General features: G+C 40.9%; 2 protein-coding genes across 2 annotated transcripts; one reads left to right on the forward strand and one right to left on the reverse strand.

Moving 5' to 3' along the window:
- Window positions 1-5,500: 5,500 nt before the first annotated feature.
- On the reverse strand, window positions 5,501-9,396 carry LOC119722594. Its single transcript, XM_038192776.1, has 3 exons — window positions 9,276-9,396; window positions 8,664-8,747; window positions 5,501-6,360 (listed from the first exon to the last, which is right to left on the reverse strand). The coding sequence occupies exons 1-3, from the start codon at window positions 9,349-9,351 to the stop codon at window positions 6,143-6,145; spliced, it is 378 nt and encodes a 125-aa protein (XP_038048704.1). The 5' UTR covers window positions 9,352-9,396; the 3' UTR covers window positions 5,501-6,142.
- A 3,194-nt stretch (window positions 9,397-12,590) lies between these two features.
- Window positions 12,591-19,479, forward strand: LOC119722586. Its single transcript, XM_038192767.1, has 4 exons — window positions 12,591-12,750; window positions 13,502-13,595; window positions 17,757-17,840; window positions 18,626-19,479. Exons 1-4 carry the CDS (start codon window positions 12,655-12,657, stop codon window positions 18,841-18,843), a joined length of 492 nt encoding a protein of 163 aa, XP_038048695.1. The 5' UTR covers window positions 12,591-12,654; the 3' UTR covers window positions 18,844-19,479.
- Window positions 19,480-19,815: the final 336 nt, after the last annotated feature.

A 19,815-nucleotide genomic window follows, 5' to 3' on the forward strand; every position in this document is an offset into this window, starting at 1 on the left:
GTGTGGTGATGAGCTTCGATTTTCACTGAATTCGAAGGCATCACAGCACTTATCAAAAAACACGATCAAGGCGCCTACACCAAGCACGGACAAATAGTTCGAAGTCTGAGAGAAATAACTTGTGAAGTTAACGGGATTTCAACTCTCTTTTCAAGATGTCCAGGGATGTTATTTCACGACTGTCTAGTCAGGACAGGGAGCCTTTATTCAAAAACGGCAGGTGCTGCCTTGGCGAAGGCACGCTGACCAGAGCAGAGAGTTCTACTAATCCGTTTCCATGTGTCCACATCTGGAGGTTTACTGAACTGAAAGATACTGTACATTAAAATTCAATAATTAAAGATCAACTGCATAATCCACTTTGATGATTATGCAGATAAGTGCATAATTACATGAATTTGTTGCCTTACGAGTAGGCCCTGCAGTTAATTTAACACAAATTACCATACTTTTATTCAATACACTTGTTATTGAATAGTTAAGTGATCCATATGGTGTTTCGCTGACCACAGTTCAATAGGCCTGGGACCTAATGACGTCACGCTTTCTTTACATGTGCGCTTTCCTATGCGTCAGACGGTCCCTACTTTGTCTGGCGTCCCGACTTCGCTCCCATAGGAAATTAAGCGCATATGCAAACAAAGCCATAACGTCATTAGGACTTGGTCTATTAACCGATAGGTTTAGGTTAAGTCAGAGGTAACTGCTTGATAGTCGAATTCAATAAGAGATCGTTTTTTAACATCACAAAAACTTAATCTAGTAAACGTCTTTTATTTGTCGAATAGGCAATGACTGTCTTGAGTACCACTTAAATGCATCGTGCAAGGTATAGAGGCATAAATATTCAAATGCCAAAGAGTAATTAGTGTTTAACCTGGAATGCACTTTTGAGGTTAAGTTCATGAAGTGCAGCGATTTGAGGTATAACAAAACACAGTACGTCAGAACGTATACTTAAAGTTAGACAAAATGCCGCACGAGAGTAGTTACCATTTTTGCTTTCGATGGATCGCTGTTTTCAGCATTCCAGTTACTCTCCATTCGACTGATAAGCATCGGACATAAAGCAGATTTCAGGGCATTGTGGCGACTGGTCAGTTTGCAGTATGTCTGGCTATGAAACTGAGCACGAACACCGATGTGTACCGTATAGTTAACGCGGTTCCACCTTGATTTTAGTAAGTGGTTTTAGGGCTTTATCGTTGGAATTCCTCGGTTTCCCTGTGTCAATCTGGAGGCTACTGGACATTCTAAAGCAATAATTAAAGGTCAATTGCATAATTTCACCACAATAATTATGCAGACCTGTGAATTTCATTTCCATACGAGAACTGTCAAATTACCTAATTTTATTCAAAGGATTTATCATGAGAATGATTAAAGTGAACCATACTTGAACGAAAGGTTGGTCTTGAAGAGATCACTAATTTCATAGTAAGGTAACAATTGATTTGCAAGCCATATATAATACCAAAGGTTTGACTTTAAAACGCCGAGGGCTCGAAACAAATCACAACTCGCCTCATCCCCCATTTTACAATCAACAATAATCAATCTTCTAATAATTAACTCGAAGAAGTAAGTCCTTTGACTGCATACACTCTGGGTATATTGAATGTTATATTCCACCGATAGTGTTCTTCCCTCTGAGCAAAGTGTACAAAGGTGCTGAAGTATTATCCGGCAGCGGTTTGGATATAACATGGATATATTGTGCGTTATTCAACCAAAGCAGAGCAATATGTACGCCATACAGTTATACAAGAATCCAAACGGCCGAAAAACTACATCGAAGGCAGCATACCATCATGAAGCAGTTATAGTGTAGTAACAGTAATAACTCCACGATATATATGTATTTTAACGATGACTGAATTTTAACGATGACTGAACGCTAACATTATAACATTACGCCAAAGAAAGAAACGGAAGACCAAACTTCCTTTAACAATGAACACTACGTATATAGGCTATCATGCATAATCGTTTAAAAAGCTCGTGAAAAGACTCACAGTAAAATATGATTGGATGTGGCATCGTGCCCTGGTATCAGTTGGGTCCTCTTGTCAGTCTGACCACCGAGAAAGTTGAGGCAGTAATGTTCATGTTGACCTTTTGTGTGTTCAAAGGTGGACACTCGCAATTAATTTTCGGATAGTTTGGTAGACCCCATGGGTATAAACCGTACAACTGAATCTTTTGCAATTCCGTCTGAATAGGCGTTCAACGGTAATTTGAAAACGTTCCTCGCGCAATATGAATGGATAACAAAACTTGGGGGATATGATAGCAGTACATTTTCTGTGACTGATACTTTAAGAATGACAAAATGGCGCCGACGGGCGAGTATTGAGAACACCAATATTTATTACAAGGTCCATAGGACTTTACAAATTACCTTGTTATAACAGGTACCTTGTATTAACAATATTGGAAAACAAAGGAAAACAAAGAAAAACAAAGACTTATTACCATGGTTCGACTGTACACATCGAGTTTGACCTCCGACGAAGTGTAATTGTATATATTAATATAAAAAAATTAAAGGTCTATTAATTTTAATTGATGAATTAATTACATTTAATGAATTAATTTTAATTTGACAAGTTAATTTTAAATTCACGAATTAATTTAGATTTGATGAATTAATTTTAACTGATGAATTTCAATTTTAAAATTTACAAGAATAGATGCAATATGATGACAAACATATAAATAACGATGATTGTGAAAGAAAGAACTTCATGGTAACTATGCTTCAACAATTAAAGGAAACAAGAATTTGTACCAATTCTTTTGAGGACGTTGCATGAAAAAATAGTATCCAATACGTATATGTTATTAGTATCGTTTCGGTTTGCGGTAACACCATGTGGTAATAACTACTGCTTAGAAGATATTTAGTTCTGAAAAGAACTTGTCCTGCTTATTATCAACTTCGCTAAGTAGTTTTTTTGTTCTGATAAGAACAGTCCTGCTGTAAGTTCTAAACGAACTTGTCTTTGGTCTCAACGTTTCGACTAGCCTGCTCTAGTCATCGTCAGATTTCATAGATGGAATAGACTTGACGATGACTAGAGCAGGCTAGAGCAAGACAAGTTCGTTTAGAACTTACAGCAGGACTGTTCTTATCAGAACAAAAACTACTTAGCGAAGTTAATAATTAACTCGAAGAAGTAAGTCCTTTGACTGCATACACTCTGGGTATATTGAATGTTATATTCCACCGATAGTGTTCTTCCCTCTGAGCAAAGTGTACAAAGGTGCTGAAGTATTATCCGGCAGCGGTTTGGATATAACATGGATATATTGTGCGTTATTCAACCAAAGCAGAGCAATATGTACGCCATACAGTTATACAAGAATCCAACGGCCGAAAAACTACATCGAAGGCAGCATACCATCATGAAGCAGTTATAGTGTAGTAACAGTAATAACTCCACGATATATATGTATTTTAACGATGACTGAATTTTAACGATGACTGAACGCTAACATTATAACATTACGCCAAAGAAAGAAACGGAAGACCAAACTTCCTTTAACAATGAACACTACGTATATAGGCTATCATGCATAATCGTTTAAAAAGCTCGTGAAAAGACTCACAGTAAAATATGATTGGATGTGGCATCGTGCCCTGGTATCAGTTGGGTCCTCTTGTCAGTCTGACCACCGAGAGTGAGGCAATAATGTTCATGTTGACCTTTTGTGTGTTCAAAGGTGGACACTCGCAATTAATTTTCGGATAGTTTGGTAGACCCCATGGGTATAACCGTACAACTGAATCTTTTGCAATTCCGTCTGAATAGGCGTTCAACGGTAATTTGAAAACGTTCCTCGCGCAATATGAATGGATAACAAAACTTGGGGGATATGATAGCAGTACATTTTCTGTGACTGATACTTTAAGAATGACAAAATGGCGCCGACGGGCGAGTATTGAGAACACCAATATTTATTACAAGGTCCATAGGACTTTACAAATTACCTTGTTATAACAGGTACCTTGTATTAACAATATTGGAAAACAAAGGAAAACAAAGAAAAACAAAGACTTATTACCATGGTTCGACTGTACACATCGAGTTTGACCTCCGACGAAGTGTAATTGTATATATTAATAAAAAAAATTAAAGGTCTATTAATTTTAATTGATGAATTAATTACATTTAATGAATTAATTTTAATTTGACAAGTTAATTTTAAATTCACGAATTAATTTAGATTTGATGAATTAATTTTAACTGATGAATTTCAATTTTAAAATTTACAAGAATAGATGCAATATGATGACAAACATATAAATAACGATGATTGTGAAAGAAAGAACTTCATGGTAACTATGCTTCAACAATTAAAGGAAACAAGAATTTGTACCAATTCTTTTGAGGACGTTGCATGAAAAAATAGTATCCAATACGTATATGTTATTAGTATCGTTTCGGTTTGCGGTAACACCATGTGGTAATAACTACTGCTTAGAAGATATTTAGTTCTGAAAAGAACTTGTCCTGCTTATTATCAACTTCGCTAAGTAGTTTTTTTGTTCTGATAAGAACAGTCCTGCTGTAAGTTCTAAACGAACTTGTCTTTGGTCTCAACGTTTCGACTAGCCTGCTCTAGTCATCGTCAGATTTCATAGATGGAATAGACTTGACGATGACTAGAGCAGGCTAGAGCAAGACAAGTTCGTTTAGAACTTACAGCAGGACTGTTCTTATCAGAACAAAAAACTACTTAGCGAAGTTGATAATAAGCAGGACAAGTTCTTTTCAGAACTAAACATCTTCTAAGCAGTAGTTATTACCACATGGTGTTACCGCAAACCGAAACGATACCGATACTCCACCATGCAAAGCCTCAAATCTTATATATGTTATAAGTAACAATATATATCTAAGCTACTCTCATGTAAAATACCGGTGCGTGCTGGTGTATACAGTGTAAGTTGTATACAGAACTTTATATAGAACTATTTTAAAAATAAATGTAGGCCTACTGAAATTAAATGAATAGACTTGTTAATAAGATGGAATTTAATAGATGGAATAGACTTGTGTATCGGTACATACGTCATTATGCTGTAATGAACATCTCTGAACCCATCCAACGTGCTGATTATCTTTCATCCACCCACAATGATGTGAAATACCGAAATAACTACATGGAAATCGTACTAAATACAACAGCAAAAGTTTGACAACTTATTTTAAAGTACATGTATAGCCTAATCGTTTTCATAACGTCTGTACACTTTAATTCCCAAAACTGGCCCACTTATGCAATTATAATAATAATAATAATAATAATAATAAGACCATTATCATGTTGTGGCCATCTCGATTTTGTCCCATTCAAATCAACCAAAAGCGAGGCTGGAAGGGAAAAATAGGCTGGTTCCTTTTTGCACATAAAACTTATCAGTCAGTACTGTTATTGGATACAGGGAACATGACTGAAATGGTGGCAGCATGATAAAGGTCTATAGCTATAGTATGGCCCCTTCATAACTCGGCAAATGTGACGTGTCTATCTGCTGGGGCTGAACGTTTCAAACAGCAGAGTCGTAATCTATAGTCAATCACAAGTCAATCACACGTTGCAGACAGTCTGTTTGGGGGTTTAGGATATAGAAGAAGTAACTCTGCGTGATTGGTGAGCTCTTCCTTTTAGGGACGATTCGCAAAGTCTAGGTTAGCATCTTCGTAAAGGTATACTGGGGCTCGTTTGGTCGATCGCGGCAGCCAAGGTTTATAGGTGCAGCCTATATGCGCTTGTGACAATTGGCAATAGACCATTATCATGTTGCGGCCATCTTGATTTTTCCCATTCAAATCAACGTAATCAAAGCGAGGCTGGAAGGAAAATAGTCTGGCTCCTTTTTGCACAAAAATATTACCAGTCAGTACCGTTATTGAATACAGGGCCTGGGAACATGACTGAAATATGGCAGCAGCATAAAGGTATATCCGGGAAGGATGTGGTGGGCTGGTCGGAAAACCCCAGATCCTAGAAGATATAGGAAGTCTGCGATATAATAGTTTCATAAATTTGAATTTCTAAATTCGACTCCTGAATGTTTGGTCAACATTCCTGCTTACTATGACCTGTGATGATTTGATTACAACCATGCAAACTAGGGCAGACAGAGCAGCATCTGCTGACCGCGCACTTTGTCATCGTAATGATGACTGTCATAAGTTACGACGGCAAGCGGCTTAGCGCATCCTTCGGGTATCGAAATATCATCAAAGGAGTTTTCGAAGCAAATCGTGTATCTCCACGATTCGTCGTAGTCCCAACTCGCTTCAGAGTCGACGGATTCGCACCATCGATACTTCCCATCACAGTCGTCTGGGAATTAGAGACAGAAAAAAAAAGGGAAGAAGACTCTAAGCCGACAATGATGCAGGGTGGCGGTTCGGTTTCTCATGCATCTTCTGATTTATAGTCCATATACTAATGCCTTGCTGCCGAAAACAAAACCATAAGCTTTACAAAAGTGGTTTCCTTCCAAAATCATGAAGATAAATTAAGAAGTGTAGCCCTCATTGGCCTTATTCGCGAGTCGGCCATGTTGAATTGAAAGTGAGGTAAAATCTTCATTTTTGGAACTTGCGAAGTGAAATGAAAGCAAGTACATAAATAATTGAAGTCTACTTAAATGAATAATTTAAAATCTGTTATTTAATATTCCCTAATGTTTTAAGACAGATTGTTTAAAAAAAATGAAAGTAAAATAAGGCTGCATAAATGGTCTGGCGCCATCCCATTCAACAGATAACAATTTGTGAAATGCATTCAGGGAACACGACAAAAATGCCTAACTCGTGAATAAGGTCCATTGGGATTAAATCTGGGGTCAATAATTAATACTATCGGAAGTCGCGTTTATATCAACCAGTCCAGGCCTTTTGACAAGACGCAAGCGTGACTTTGGAATTCAAAATCGACTGCCGAAAGTTCAGGTGAATGATCGGACTATACACAGTGTAACTGGGTGATATGACGGCACAAAATTGAGACAAAATTCGAGGCTGCTCTTTTAACAAAGACACTCTCAGTCAGGCAGTGGCGTAGCCACCGGGGGGGGGGGGTGGGGGGCGACCGCCCCCCCCCCCCCATGAAACCTTGTCCCCCCCCCCCCCCCCCCCCCCCCACTGAGATTTTGAGTTTCTAAAAAAAATTATCATTGATCTAAATCTAAATAGTTGCGAATGATCCACATGATGACCACTGAGAAACGACCCTTCGACCGGCGACCGCGGACCAGTAAGCTGACAACCGGCGTGACATAGCGCATAATGATAATCTAAAATGCGTATTAACACCCACTGCACTGCTCGCTCACACCACGGAACACGTATTTTAGATAGGTGGTCCGTGGGTCACACAGTTTCAGTCAGCGATATCACGCGAATCGGCCACGCACAAACTTTTTCCTCCAATCATAAAAGCTAAAATAATAATAATAGACCAATTAAAATTCCCTGAAATCAGTGGGGTAGCCACGGGGGGGGGGGGGGGGGGGGGGGGGGGCCTGGGGGGGGGGGGGGGGGGCCTGGGGGCTACAGCCCCCCCCCATGAAACCTTGTCGCCCCCCCCAGTCGCCCCCCCCCCCCCCCCCCACTGAGATTTTGAGTTTCTAAAAAAATTATCATTGATCTACATGACGCCATGGGCGTCAATCCTGGGTGGACAGGGGGACTGGTCCCCCCCCCCCACACTTTTTGAAGGGTGGGGGACACAATATCAAATGTCCCCCCCCCCCAGATTTTTGAACTCGTGTCTCATTTACAGGGCCCTATTATGTACTACAATGTATCTTTTGCTTAGAAAATTTTGGTTAAAGTGGTCAGAAATTGCCTCAGATAGCACCACAGAGCATTTAGAATCCAAAATTTTTCGGGGCCCTTAAGCGGGCCCCGAACCCCACGTCTATAGCTCAGAATTCTGGTAGCTGATTCAATGACTCCAACCTCGAAAACAATGTTCCAAAAATGTTCGTATGCCTTTAGCTGAGAAAACTTAGAAAATTATGTTTAAATTATTATCTTTTGTGCTAAGATAATTATTGGTTAAAGTGGTAAGAAATTGCCTCAGATCACACCACAGAGCATCGACAATCCAAAACTTTTTTCGGGGCCCTTAAGCGGGCCCCGAACCCCACGCCTATAGCTCAGAATACCGATAGCTGATTCAATGACTCCAACCTCGAAAACGATGTTCAAATAATTATCCTTTGCTAAGAAAATATTAGTTAAAGCATGGAGGAAAGTGGTAAGAAATTGCTTCAGATCACACCACAGAACATCTAGAATCCATTTTTTTTCGGGGCCCTTAAGCGGGCCCCGAACCCCCACGCCGTAAGGGCTTCGCGCTTCGCGCTTCGCGCTTCGCGCTCGCATCAGTTCTGATCAAGGTATGTCCCCCCCCACTTTTGAGAAGCGATTGACGCCCCTACATGACGCCCCCCATGAAATGTTCCAGCCCCCCCCCCCGCGCCCCCCCCCCCCCCAGCGCCCCCCCCCCCCCTGAAAATTCAGGTCGTTACAGTTGAGGTTGCACAGGTCTTTTTTGTGATCCATCCAAATACAGCCTGCCACGCAGGCCTGTCTTTTAGCAAAGTCAATGTAAAGGAACCAATCTGCACTTACCCTGGAAAAATCTCCAGTCTCTGCTTTGTATCCCTTCTCGAACACCGACCTGGAGTTTGTAAGGGTTCTTCGTGTATTCGAAAACTGCAAATGATAATCGCAGTATGTACATGCGTGAGCTTAACGTTAAACAATTATGCACAAGGGCGTTTTGAGAGCTTGTTGGCGGTTTATACATTTAGATCTTTCACGTATTAGCCATAGGCACATTTGACTTCATATTGTTCACACCACAATCGCTTATCCCTTTGAACCTAGGCGTCATTTTGTTACTTACTTGTCAAGCTGGAATATGATCATTCACCAGCTCAATAATTATTTAATCAATTTGATGGCCAATTTAAAATGGCAAAGACACAGCTTTAAACAAAAATGGTTATTGAAATGTGGTCATTCTTAAAGTCAATGGCAATGAAACAGCACGCTTGAACAATTACGGTTAGTAACATCGCCACCGTTGGTCACATCTTGATCACGGCAGTATAGCTTAGGTTAATTTCGTCTCAAAGCCTGTTACCGATCCAACAATTCACAGTATCAAACCCATGGACAGATTTCCTGTTGCCCTATCAGGTCTAATGCATACCATATTTGAGCATCAGTGTTACTTACCTGCTAAGACCTCGTGACTATAGAGGGGCAGAATAAAATAGTGTTGACACAAATCCATAGCGTCGTTGCATTTCATATTGATGAGACTGAATCCCTGATTTGAGGATAGAAACAAATGTATATGAGATGTAACTTTCTTCAAGTTATAGACCTATTTCAAGTTAAACGAGGTACCACTCTAGAATAGTTACCAGATTTGCACCAGATTGGTTACTGTTTTTAGCTTCCCAGTTACTCTCCACTCGACTGATAAGCATCAGACATGAAAACAGGATTCGGAGCATTTTGGCGACTGATCAGTATCAAGTCTGGCCATATGAAAACTGAGCACCTAACACCGATGTGTACTGTATAAATGCTGGGCCAGCTTGAATTTTTTATAAAGAATTACTGGCATTAATTATTTGTGATTTAAGGGCTATATCAGCGTAGCTTGTCCGTGAATACCCTGTGTTAATCTGGAAGTTACTTGTACATTCTAATACAATAATTGAAGGAAATTGCATAATTCACTGCGATAATTATACAGAGTTATGAATTTGTTTCCTAGTCCATTGTACTTTATTGGGTTTTTTTAAAGCAAATTACCATAATCTTATTCAAAAGATTTAGTATTGCAATGATTTAGTGATTCATATCGTGGATAGCTAAACATACATGCCAATAAGAGTCTTTCGGTAAAGAAAACCCAAGGTCAGGAACATATATAAGTTACAGAATTTTAACACTGTTTTAAACTTCTGTCCATGCACGGATCACAAAAAAGGTAAGTGTTCTTTCAGCAAAACGAAAACAATTCACACACATCCCTATGTGATTTTTTTCGTTTTGCTGATGAAAGAACATTTACCTTTTTGTGATCCTTGGAAATAACCTTAAAACGGTTTTTGTGTTCAACATTCCGTATATAACATGAAAGGTACACATACGTGTTTTGAATGATTCTTGTACTAAACGAAAGCTTATTGATTGGGCTTTGATATCCTACATTTAGAAAGTGCTACATGCAGAACTTAATTAAATAATTGGTCCTGCCATTTGTGTTTCATTTTTTATACTCACACTGTACTTGCACTGCGACAAAACAGTACGCGTGTAGGCACATTATTGTTTATGTCCCATTGGGAAATAGACCGCTCCCTCAGTCAAGCCACGCCCATGATGTTTTGCAGGCCCGGATTATCCAATAGACACAGAGTAGGCACTGTGTCTAGGCCTACGAAAATATCCGGGGCCTACGAAAAATTCGGGAGCCTACGAAAATACCGCAATGTGCCATAAAATTAATTATAGGCCTATATATACCCGCACCCACGCTTACACAGGCATAGAAGTGGGGTACTTCCTTTGTTCTCGTGTACTAAAATTTTGAAATGTCGCACACTAATTTCAAAATGCTCTTATTTTAACCAGAATTAATTTCCTGGGCTGAAATTCGGACTTAATATCCCTTTTCTAAAACTCTTCCATTAGCGACCAATCAACCCACCTTGGAAATTCCTAGTTTTTGAGTAAAATCCATATATCTATTTCGTGAAAAACTTGTGGGTACCAAAATGGTACCCCGCAAGTCGGTGGGCATTCCTTGTGGGGTACCTTCCATTGTTCCGGTACCCCATATAAGGCAGTGTTTATACGTTCACACACACCCACACCCACAGTTTTAAAAAACGATTTCACCAACTGGCGCGGCGCCGTAAAATGTACATCACGTAAGCATACATGACCTACGTATACAATGTACGTGTAAAGTCTGTGCTTCTGAAGCACGGTGCCAACCATGGGCGTCGATTGGTGGGGGACGGAGGGGCATGTCGTCGTCTTCAAGCTATTTTCGTCCCCGAATAAAACATTGTAAACTTCATATTTTGATTCTATAGCTCAGAACAGCTGGTTTTAAGTACTCCAAACTCGAAAATGATGATGTTCTTTTGCTAAACAAAAGTTGGTTAAAGTGGTCATAATTGTCTCAGATGTCACCACAGAGTGTCTAGAATCCAATGGTTTTTCAGGGCTCTTAAGCGGGCCCCCAACCCCACGCCGTTTAGGCTTCGCACTCGCATTAGTTCTGATCAAGAGACAGTGCCACCTCCACTTTTGAGAAGCAATTGACGCCCTTGGTGCCAACAGGCTTTTAGAGCTAGGACCCGGGTCCTGGCCTGATTTGTACAGTGCGTTGTACCTTGAATTTGGTGCCGGTGGCTAGAGCGGAGTAGGGCCTACGGAACACTGGTGCCTAGAGCCTACGAAACACCTAATCCGGGCCTGATGTTTTGACCAATCACGGTTCTGATTGCAGCACTCACTAATATAATAATAATATCCTACAGAAGTTTGCCCTACATGCACGCTTGTAAATGGTGTGCTAGTTCACTGACTTTGTCAGTAGGTTTATAAATCATTTTATTAATAATTATTACTCGGTCATATTTTTACGCCAGTGTGGAAATTGAAGACCGGGACATTTCAGACCGGGTAATTTCAAACACTGTAATATAATTTCGGGTAAGTAAATATTCTGAATCCTATAGAGAAAAAAAACTGAAGTCACAATTTGTGCAGTACAGCTAGGTTATTCCACTGGAAACATGATGGACAATATGCATCTCACACGGAGATCGCGTGTGGGGCTATTGTGAAATGTAATCGGCAACTTTTTTTTCTGACATTAGGAAGGGCTGATGCCGCTTCACAGAATCTTGTGTAGGAAGTACGCATGGCATTATGGGTATCTCATCAGCAGCGCTGCATGCTACGTCACAGGTCACGCAAAATCTATCCCATGAGAGCTCGAAGAAATCAGCCCTTCCCAGCGTCCTGTTTGCAGGAGGGGGGGGGGGTACGAGCGAAGGCGCCCTACATCTGACAGCGCTTAATTGTATGACAAACTTTAATATGTAGGATATTCTGGTGTAGTATGTTTCTCGGTTCGAGTATATGCCCACCGCTGCACCTCTTGCACTTTGGGTGGCATGGGTGGCTTGTGCGATGTGGCCGGCAGCCATAGGCGCCTTTACGTGCCAGCGGCCCGACCACGTTGTAGCATACCAGCATAATTCAGCATACCAGCTGCGAGTAAGGATGATTAGCCTCCCAAATTATTATTATATTAACATAAAACAGTTCATTGGAACTGAAGAACAAAGTACCTGGCATTTGAAGATGTATTACCTTGAATGGCATTTAATTACTCGAAAGCTATTGCTTATTCGACAAATATAATAAAAGACGTTTACATTTGCATATTAATGCAAAAACAAAACCGACTCATAAATTATTGAGTTATTAATAAACAGCATTTATACGATACACATCGGTGCATGGTCCTCAGGTTTCACATACAATTTGGCCAGAGCTGTTAAACTGATCAGTCGCGAAAATGCTCCGAATCCTGCTTGCATGTCTGATGCTTGTCGTCAGTAGAGTGGAGAGTAACTGGAATGCCGAAGAAAGCGATTCATCAAAAGCAAAAATGGTAACTACAGGGTGAGTCAAAAAAAGCGGAAACCAAACCCCCAAAACTATATTTCATATTTAAAAAAAATATGTAGCACCGAAAATAATACTGACTGGAAAGCCAATTTCATAAGCTACTTTTAAAATTGCTCAATCCGTTCAAAGAATATCACCATTTAAACACAATGACCCTTAAACCTCTTTCGTCAAAAAAAGCGATTTCAAGAATCGTCGTCCAAATTGTCTTCAAACATCACCAGCGATAAAACCTCAGTTGAAAAGTAAAAAAATATTACACAGAGTCTTTTTGAAGGCCCGTCTTTTAATAAAGTGGATTTTAAAAATAATATGTTTTGCCTAACAAGGGTCATTAATAAAGATATTGTGTACTACAGTTGTTGACAGTTGTTGAAACAAGTTTTCTTTGTTGTTCCAAATAGTCAGAATACACAATAAATTGCTCCTTTTTTTGGGGACGAAACAGGTTTTAGGTTTATTGCGTTTAAATGGTGATATTATTTGAACGGATTAAATAATTTCAGTATTTTTTCATCTAAAAGTAGCTTATGAAATTGGCTTTTCAGTCATTACTATTTTTGGTGCTGCATTTTTTTTTTTTTTTTAATATGAAACATATTTTGGGGGGTTTGGGTTCCTCTGTTTTTGACTCACCCTGTACATGTATTCTCCTGCCGCATATTGTCTAACGTATAAAGTCCCAACAAAAGAAAGTTACATTCCCTTTCTTTGATTTTCCCACCGCCAATCAGGGATTCAGTCGCATCAATATGACATGCAACGACGCTGAGGATGTGTGTCAACACTGTGTCATAATTCCCCTCTTTGGACAGGAATTCTTAACAGGTACGTAACTCATAGAGACGTTAATCAAGCCTCGGGCAACATAAATCTGTCCGTGTAACGGGTGAGTACAACAAAATGAAACCAAAATGGCAGAACCAATTTTTGAATGAAGTTCAAGTTGCCTGTAGCACATTCAAAATCTAGGATATGAAAACCCAATCAATAAGCTTTCATTTAAAATAAGAATCATTGAAATCACTCGTGTAATTTTTCGAGTTTTTTTTTCAAGAGTTTTGAATACAAACACCGTTTAAAAGTTCTGTCCATGGATCACAAAAAAAGGTAACACCGGTGTTTTTTCAGCAAACGAACACAATTTTTATAGGGATGCATGTGAATTGTTTTGGTTTTGCTGGAAGAATGCTTAACTTTTTTGTGATCCGTGGACAGAACTTTAAAACGGTGTTTGTGTTCCGAATTCTGTAACGTGAAAAGTACATGAGATTTTAGTTATTCTTGTACTAACAGAAAGTTTATTGATTGGGCTTTCATATCCTAGATTTTAAAAGTGCTACAAGCAAAACTGCATTAAAAAATTGGTCCTGCCATTTGGGTTTCGTTTTTTTTCTAGTCACCCTGTAGAGTGATTTAAAAAAAAATCCACTAAAGGTAACAGGCCAGAACAAGGTATGCGCAAAGGTACTAAGCATGAACATGCAGTTGTGCGATAATGAAATAAATAATATTTTAGCTGGATTGAATTTTGTATTTTCGAGCAATTTTAAACATTAATTTCGAACGATTACAGTACAAGCTCTCAATATAACAAATTAATCATTCTTGCAATATTGTCCTCCGAAAGAAAGGAAATAAAATAAAACAAAAAGTTATGTGGCGATGGCCAAGTCTTCAGGAGTCGGACTTATGACCCTAACCTAATGAGCCCTTACCGACTTCCATATAGAACTCTTCCGGCACTCGGTAACCGGCCCACCACACCTCCTTCCCTGTCCATCCATGTACTCGAAAGTCAGGCACCATAAAGGAGGAAACGAGGTGGCACCCTAAGCCTTGCTGGCGAGTCAGCAAAAAAAACCCGTACCTATACGCAGATGCCAACCTGGACTTCGCAGACAGTCCCAACTTGTGAGTCAGCTTACCGACCGACCGAGCTAACTGCTGTTGGTAAATGACGACGGGAAATTAACACTCTTAAATGACAGAACCGCGGGCATCGAAAACCAAAAAAATGACACCAAGCAGGTTCGAACCCCTAACCCTGGGTCCGTTGTCTGACAGCTTAACAACTAGGCTGTTTCAGTAAGTGCTTTTCTCTTTGCGTATAAAAACATAATCGTTATTTTCGCAGTGGGAGGGTTACTTTGTGTTTCATAGCTGCACGAAAGATGCATCGGCATCGTGCTATATACATGAATGCTGTTACGTAACTCTTTTCTGCAATCATTCTTATGTACCGAGCAGTTGACTATTCAGTCACTACGAGCAATTAACCTTACCAAGCTCGTTCTTATTCTGTCTCATCAATTATTATTTCGCGTCGCGTGTCTTTCGGCTGGCACTGACATGTCACTATGATTGAGAGAAATTCTAGCAAGTTTACCCAACCTAATTATATTTATATCAAACTACTAACCCGTTTACAAATTTTTACAAGGGATTTTTGGTAGTCTGATTCTATTTCAGTCCCTTAGCTAGCTTGGGAAACTTCATCTTTTCTTGTACTAACGCTTAGTCTAGGGAATGATGCCATTATAATACAATGTCACATTAACGTCAGTCGGTGGCATGATTAATCGTGACCACGCGAGGGCAATGACGGCCAGTGGCGTATATCTGTGCTTGCGAGTGGTGGGGGGATGGGGGATGACCAAAATCATAACATTCGGGCTATTCACAACGCAATGCGCCACCAAATGTTTGCCATGGAGAGTCAGTTTTTGGAATTACGGTCGACAAAACAAAGCCGATTTGAATGAGTGTCATATAAGGCCAAAAAAAGTATCCGGTTTCTGGTATAGAGCTTGCCCAAAAAGTGGTGCGGCGACGCGGCTTTTTTACCTGATTTTTTTTGCTTCAAATGTCGGTTGATGACTGCAAAATGGTGCCCGACTAAACTTAGTGCAAATGGGAGTCCAGAGAGGCCACATTAAGCTTATTCTCTATCATAACCCCATCTAAAAACACGTTAAAATTGTGCAGCAGCAGGATTCCAGTCAAACCAGTGAGTTTGGCGGTTTTGAGACATCATCTTTCATTGAAAAAAAAAGTTTTCATTTTGCCGACGCGCATGGCTACGGCGACGCGCGTGCATACCAGAAACTGGAGACCTTTTTTTGGCCTTTAGTTACTTAAGCTAAGTGGTTATAAATTCGGGTATAGCGTTCTGCCGCCTTACTAAAAACACCATATTGGTACATAGGAAAAAAAGGCAAATTTATACTTGAATCATACGCTTACGAAACTACTGACCGGAAAAACTAATAATTTCAAATGTCCCGCGCTGCGAATTTGTCGACCATCTCCCACACCCACAATGCACTAGGAAAAACTAACTTTCCGTGGCAAACTCTTGGTGGCACATGAAACGCCCGAATTGCCCGGCCGTGAGCTTTCGAAAGGGGGGGGGGCTGGACACCACATTATACTGGGACGCTCGTTATCAATTATGTATACTCGCGCTTACATTTTTGAAAGCTTTTTGTACTTTGTTTCTCCACTTTCCAGTACTATTGAATACATTTTATTGCTTGGACGTTCGGAAAATACCTCAAAATCCTCATTGTTTCCTCATCAGGAAAAAAGTGGGGAATGATTCAATAGCCCATCCCCGCGGTCAAAAAGTGTGGGGGTATCACCTCACCCACACCCCGGGAATTACGCCCCTGATGACGGCGCACTGAGCCAATTCAACGAGCCTGCCACTCGCATGGTCTTTTTTTCGTGTCCGGGTTGCCATACGCCCTTGACTCAAGTCTATGGTCATAAAAAGGCATTTGAGATGAAACAAAGCAAATGCATGAACTTTGGCGACTGAACGATCTAAATTGGGATCGCATTGTGTGCTTAACAAGCGAGTATAATTTTTACTAACACCTGTGTTTTCGAGGGATGGTTTTCCATCTCGAGAAGATTCACAATCTTGTTAATGCGCGAACCGGAAAATGTCCCTGTCTCAAAACTACATAATAAAAATATGTGGCTATAGATATTGGGAGTGGGGGTACAAAGACGGATCCAGAGCGCACTTTTGTTGGGGGGGGGGGCTGTATAATTCAAACAAGCCAGGCCAAACTGGTATTGGTCCTAGCTCTAAAAGCCTGTTGGCTCCAATTCTCGAGGGCGTCATATGTTTTTCAAAGTGGGGGTGGTACATAAAACATGTGTATCTTGATCGGTACTACACTGCAAAAACTATGGTGTTAAATTTACACCATTAGTATCTATATAGGACCATCTGGTGTTAAATTTTACTGGTGTTGTCACATATAAATACCGAATGGTGTTAAATTAACACTACAGTTTTTGCTGAGTAATTGTGCGAGTGAGAAGCCTAAACGGCGCGGGGTTCGGGGCCCGCTTAAGGGCCCCTGAAAAAAATGGATTCTAGGCGCCCTATGGTGCGATCCGAGGCAATTTCTGACGACTGCATTTTGGCACAAGATCATCATTTAAACATCTTTTTCGAGTTTGGAGTCATTAAATCAGCTGTTCCGAGCTATAGAATCAAATGTAGGTTACATATTTTTATTCAGGGACGCAAATCGTTGGGGAACGATATCAGTCACCCCGTTCCCCACCGATTGACGCCCATGGTTGGCACCGTGCTTCTGAACGACAGCCTTTACACGTACATTTTATACGTAGGGCCAACGCATACATGCTGTACAGCGTCAGTTGGTGAAATCGAAAATTCCGAGAGAGACCCCTAAACTTTCTTAAAACTTTTATCTGCGCGTGTGGGTGTGTGTGGGAAGGCCTATATGTTTTATGGCACACTGCGGTATTTTCGTAGGCCCTCCCCAAATTTTTCGTAGGCCCCCAAATTTTTCGTAGGCCCTATGCTATGCACAGTGCCTACTGTGCCTGTTAAGTAATCCGGGCCTGGTAACCCGGATATATTGCCACCAACGTTTATAGAAGCCGTATTGCAAGTTTTCTGTAAAATAAAGCCCATGTAAATATTGCGGTTGTTCTTTGCAGTTGTCGAATACACGAAGGACCCTTACCAACTCGAGGTCAGTGTCCAAGAAGGAAGACAATCCAGAGACTGGACCTTTTCTCAAGGTAAGTGCGCATTGGTTCCTTTACACTGGGTTTATTGGGGAATCGATGTGTTAGCAAGTTCGCGGCTACTGGAAGGACCCATTGCTTTGCAAACACAACAGCCTCGTTTTTATTTCAACTGGGCGGTATCCTTATATTACATTTTCTGGATTGCTTTTGGTCTGGTTCCTCCCCCCTCAACCTTAATGCCTAGGGCGGCCCTGCCAGTAGCACTTAGACTTCCGACGACACCGCTCTTTGGATTGGGTCGTATAGTCCGACGCCTCATATAGGTCCGACGCCTCATAAGTCCGAAATTTCGGACTTATGAGGCATAAATTCCGCTCATAGGTCCGACGCCTCATAAGTCCGAAATTTCGGACTTGTGAGGCATAAATTCCGCTCATAGGTCCGACGCCTCATAAGTCCGACAATGGACAAACGCTGTTTCGGACTTATGAGGCGTCGGAGCTATGAGGCGTCAGACCTATGAGGCGGAATAAATAAATTGTTTGCCTCATAAGTCCGACGATTCATGAGTCCGAAATTTCGGACTTATGAGGCGTCGGACTTATGAGGCGTTGGACTTAGTAGGTATGAGCGGACCCCTTTGCATCCAGGGGACACACAAACCCTTCCAGAATGACAAAGTTGCAATCCTCAGAAGAATTGGAATATGGACTACTTAGAAAATGAAACCGGAATCGCTCTAGGAAAAATCGAGCCTATGCATTATGGGCATACTATTGACATTAATTCGCTGGCTAATTGTTAACCAACTTCTTTCTTTTCTCTGTAATCTCCAGACGACCTAGCTGGAAAGTATCGGTGGTGCGAATCCGCCTACTCCGAAGCCAGTTGGGACTACGACCACTCATGGAGATACACCATTTGCTACGAAAACATCTTTGATGATATCTCCGTACCCGAAGATTGCGCTAAGCCTCTTGCCGTCGTAACGCATGAAAGTCACTATTACGACGACGAAGTACGCGGTCAGCAGATGCTGTTTTGCCTGCCCTAGTTTGCATGGTTGTAATCAATGATTAAGTCATCACAAGTCATAGCAAGCAATTGTGCGGTAGACAAAACATACTGGAGTCGAATTTATTAATTCAACTTGAAATTATTGCCGACTTCCGTGGGACTCTTTTTTGTTTTTGGGTTTCCCGGCCCACACAAATTCTACCATTGCCGATTGTCTGTTCACCTAACCCGAAGGCCACAACATAGGCGACACATATTATATATAAGCCTTGGCAAGGGCGGATCCAGGGGGCCCAAACAAAACAATTTTTTTAAAGTGGCGTCGCATCAAAGGCAGGCACTGCGTACACCACCATCTATTCCTCCTAAAGATTTAGTTAAAGTGGTTAGAAATAGCCTCAGATTGCACCACAGAGCATCTAGAATCCAATTTTTTCTGGGCCCTTAATAAGCGGGCCCCGAAACCCAAGCCGCCTTTTTTTCGAGACACTTTTTGGAAGACCAAAATTTGTTTGGCGCCCCCCCCCCAAAAAAAAATTGTGTTCTGGATCCGCCCTTGAGCGTTGGTTGCTAAGATCAGCAAAAATCAGCCCCGTTCCCTATAAGGCCAAAAAAGTCTCCGGTTTCTTGTATGGAGCTTGCCCAAAAAGTGGTGCGGCGATGCGGCTTTTTTTTTTTTACCTATTTTTTTTCTGCTTCTAATGTCGGTTGATGCTGCAAAATGGTGCCCGACTAAACTTAGTGCAAATATATGGGAGTCCAGTCAGTCCACAGAGGCCACATAAAGCTTATTCTCTATCATAACCCCATCTAAAAAAAACACGTTAAAATTGTGCTGCAGCAGGATTCCAGTCAAACCAGTGAGTTTGGCGGTTTTGAGACATCATCTTTTATTGAAAAAAAAACACTTTTTTCATTTTGCCGACGCGCATGGCTACGGCGACGCGCGCGCATACCAGAAACCGGAGACTTTTTTTTTTGGCCTATCGAAGACGTTAACCTGGACTTT

The sequence above is a fragment of the Patiria miniata genome, unplaced genomic scaffold (genome assembly GCF_015706575.1).
Source record: "Patiria miniata isolate m_02_andy unplaced genomic scaffold, ASM1570657v1 HiC_scaffold_16, whole genome shotgun sequence".
NCBI classification, from domain to species: domain Eukaryota; kingdom Metazoa; phylum Echinodermata; class Asteroidea; order Valvatida; family Asterinidae; genus Patiria; species Patiria miniata.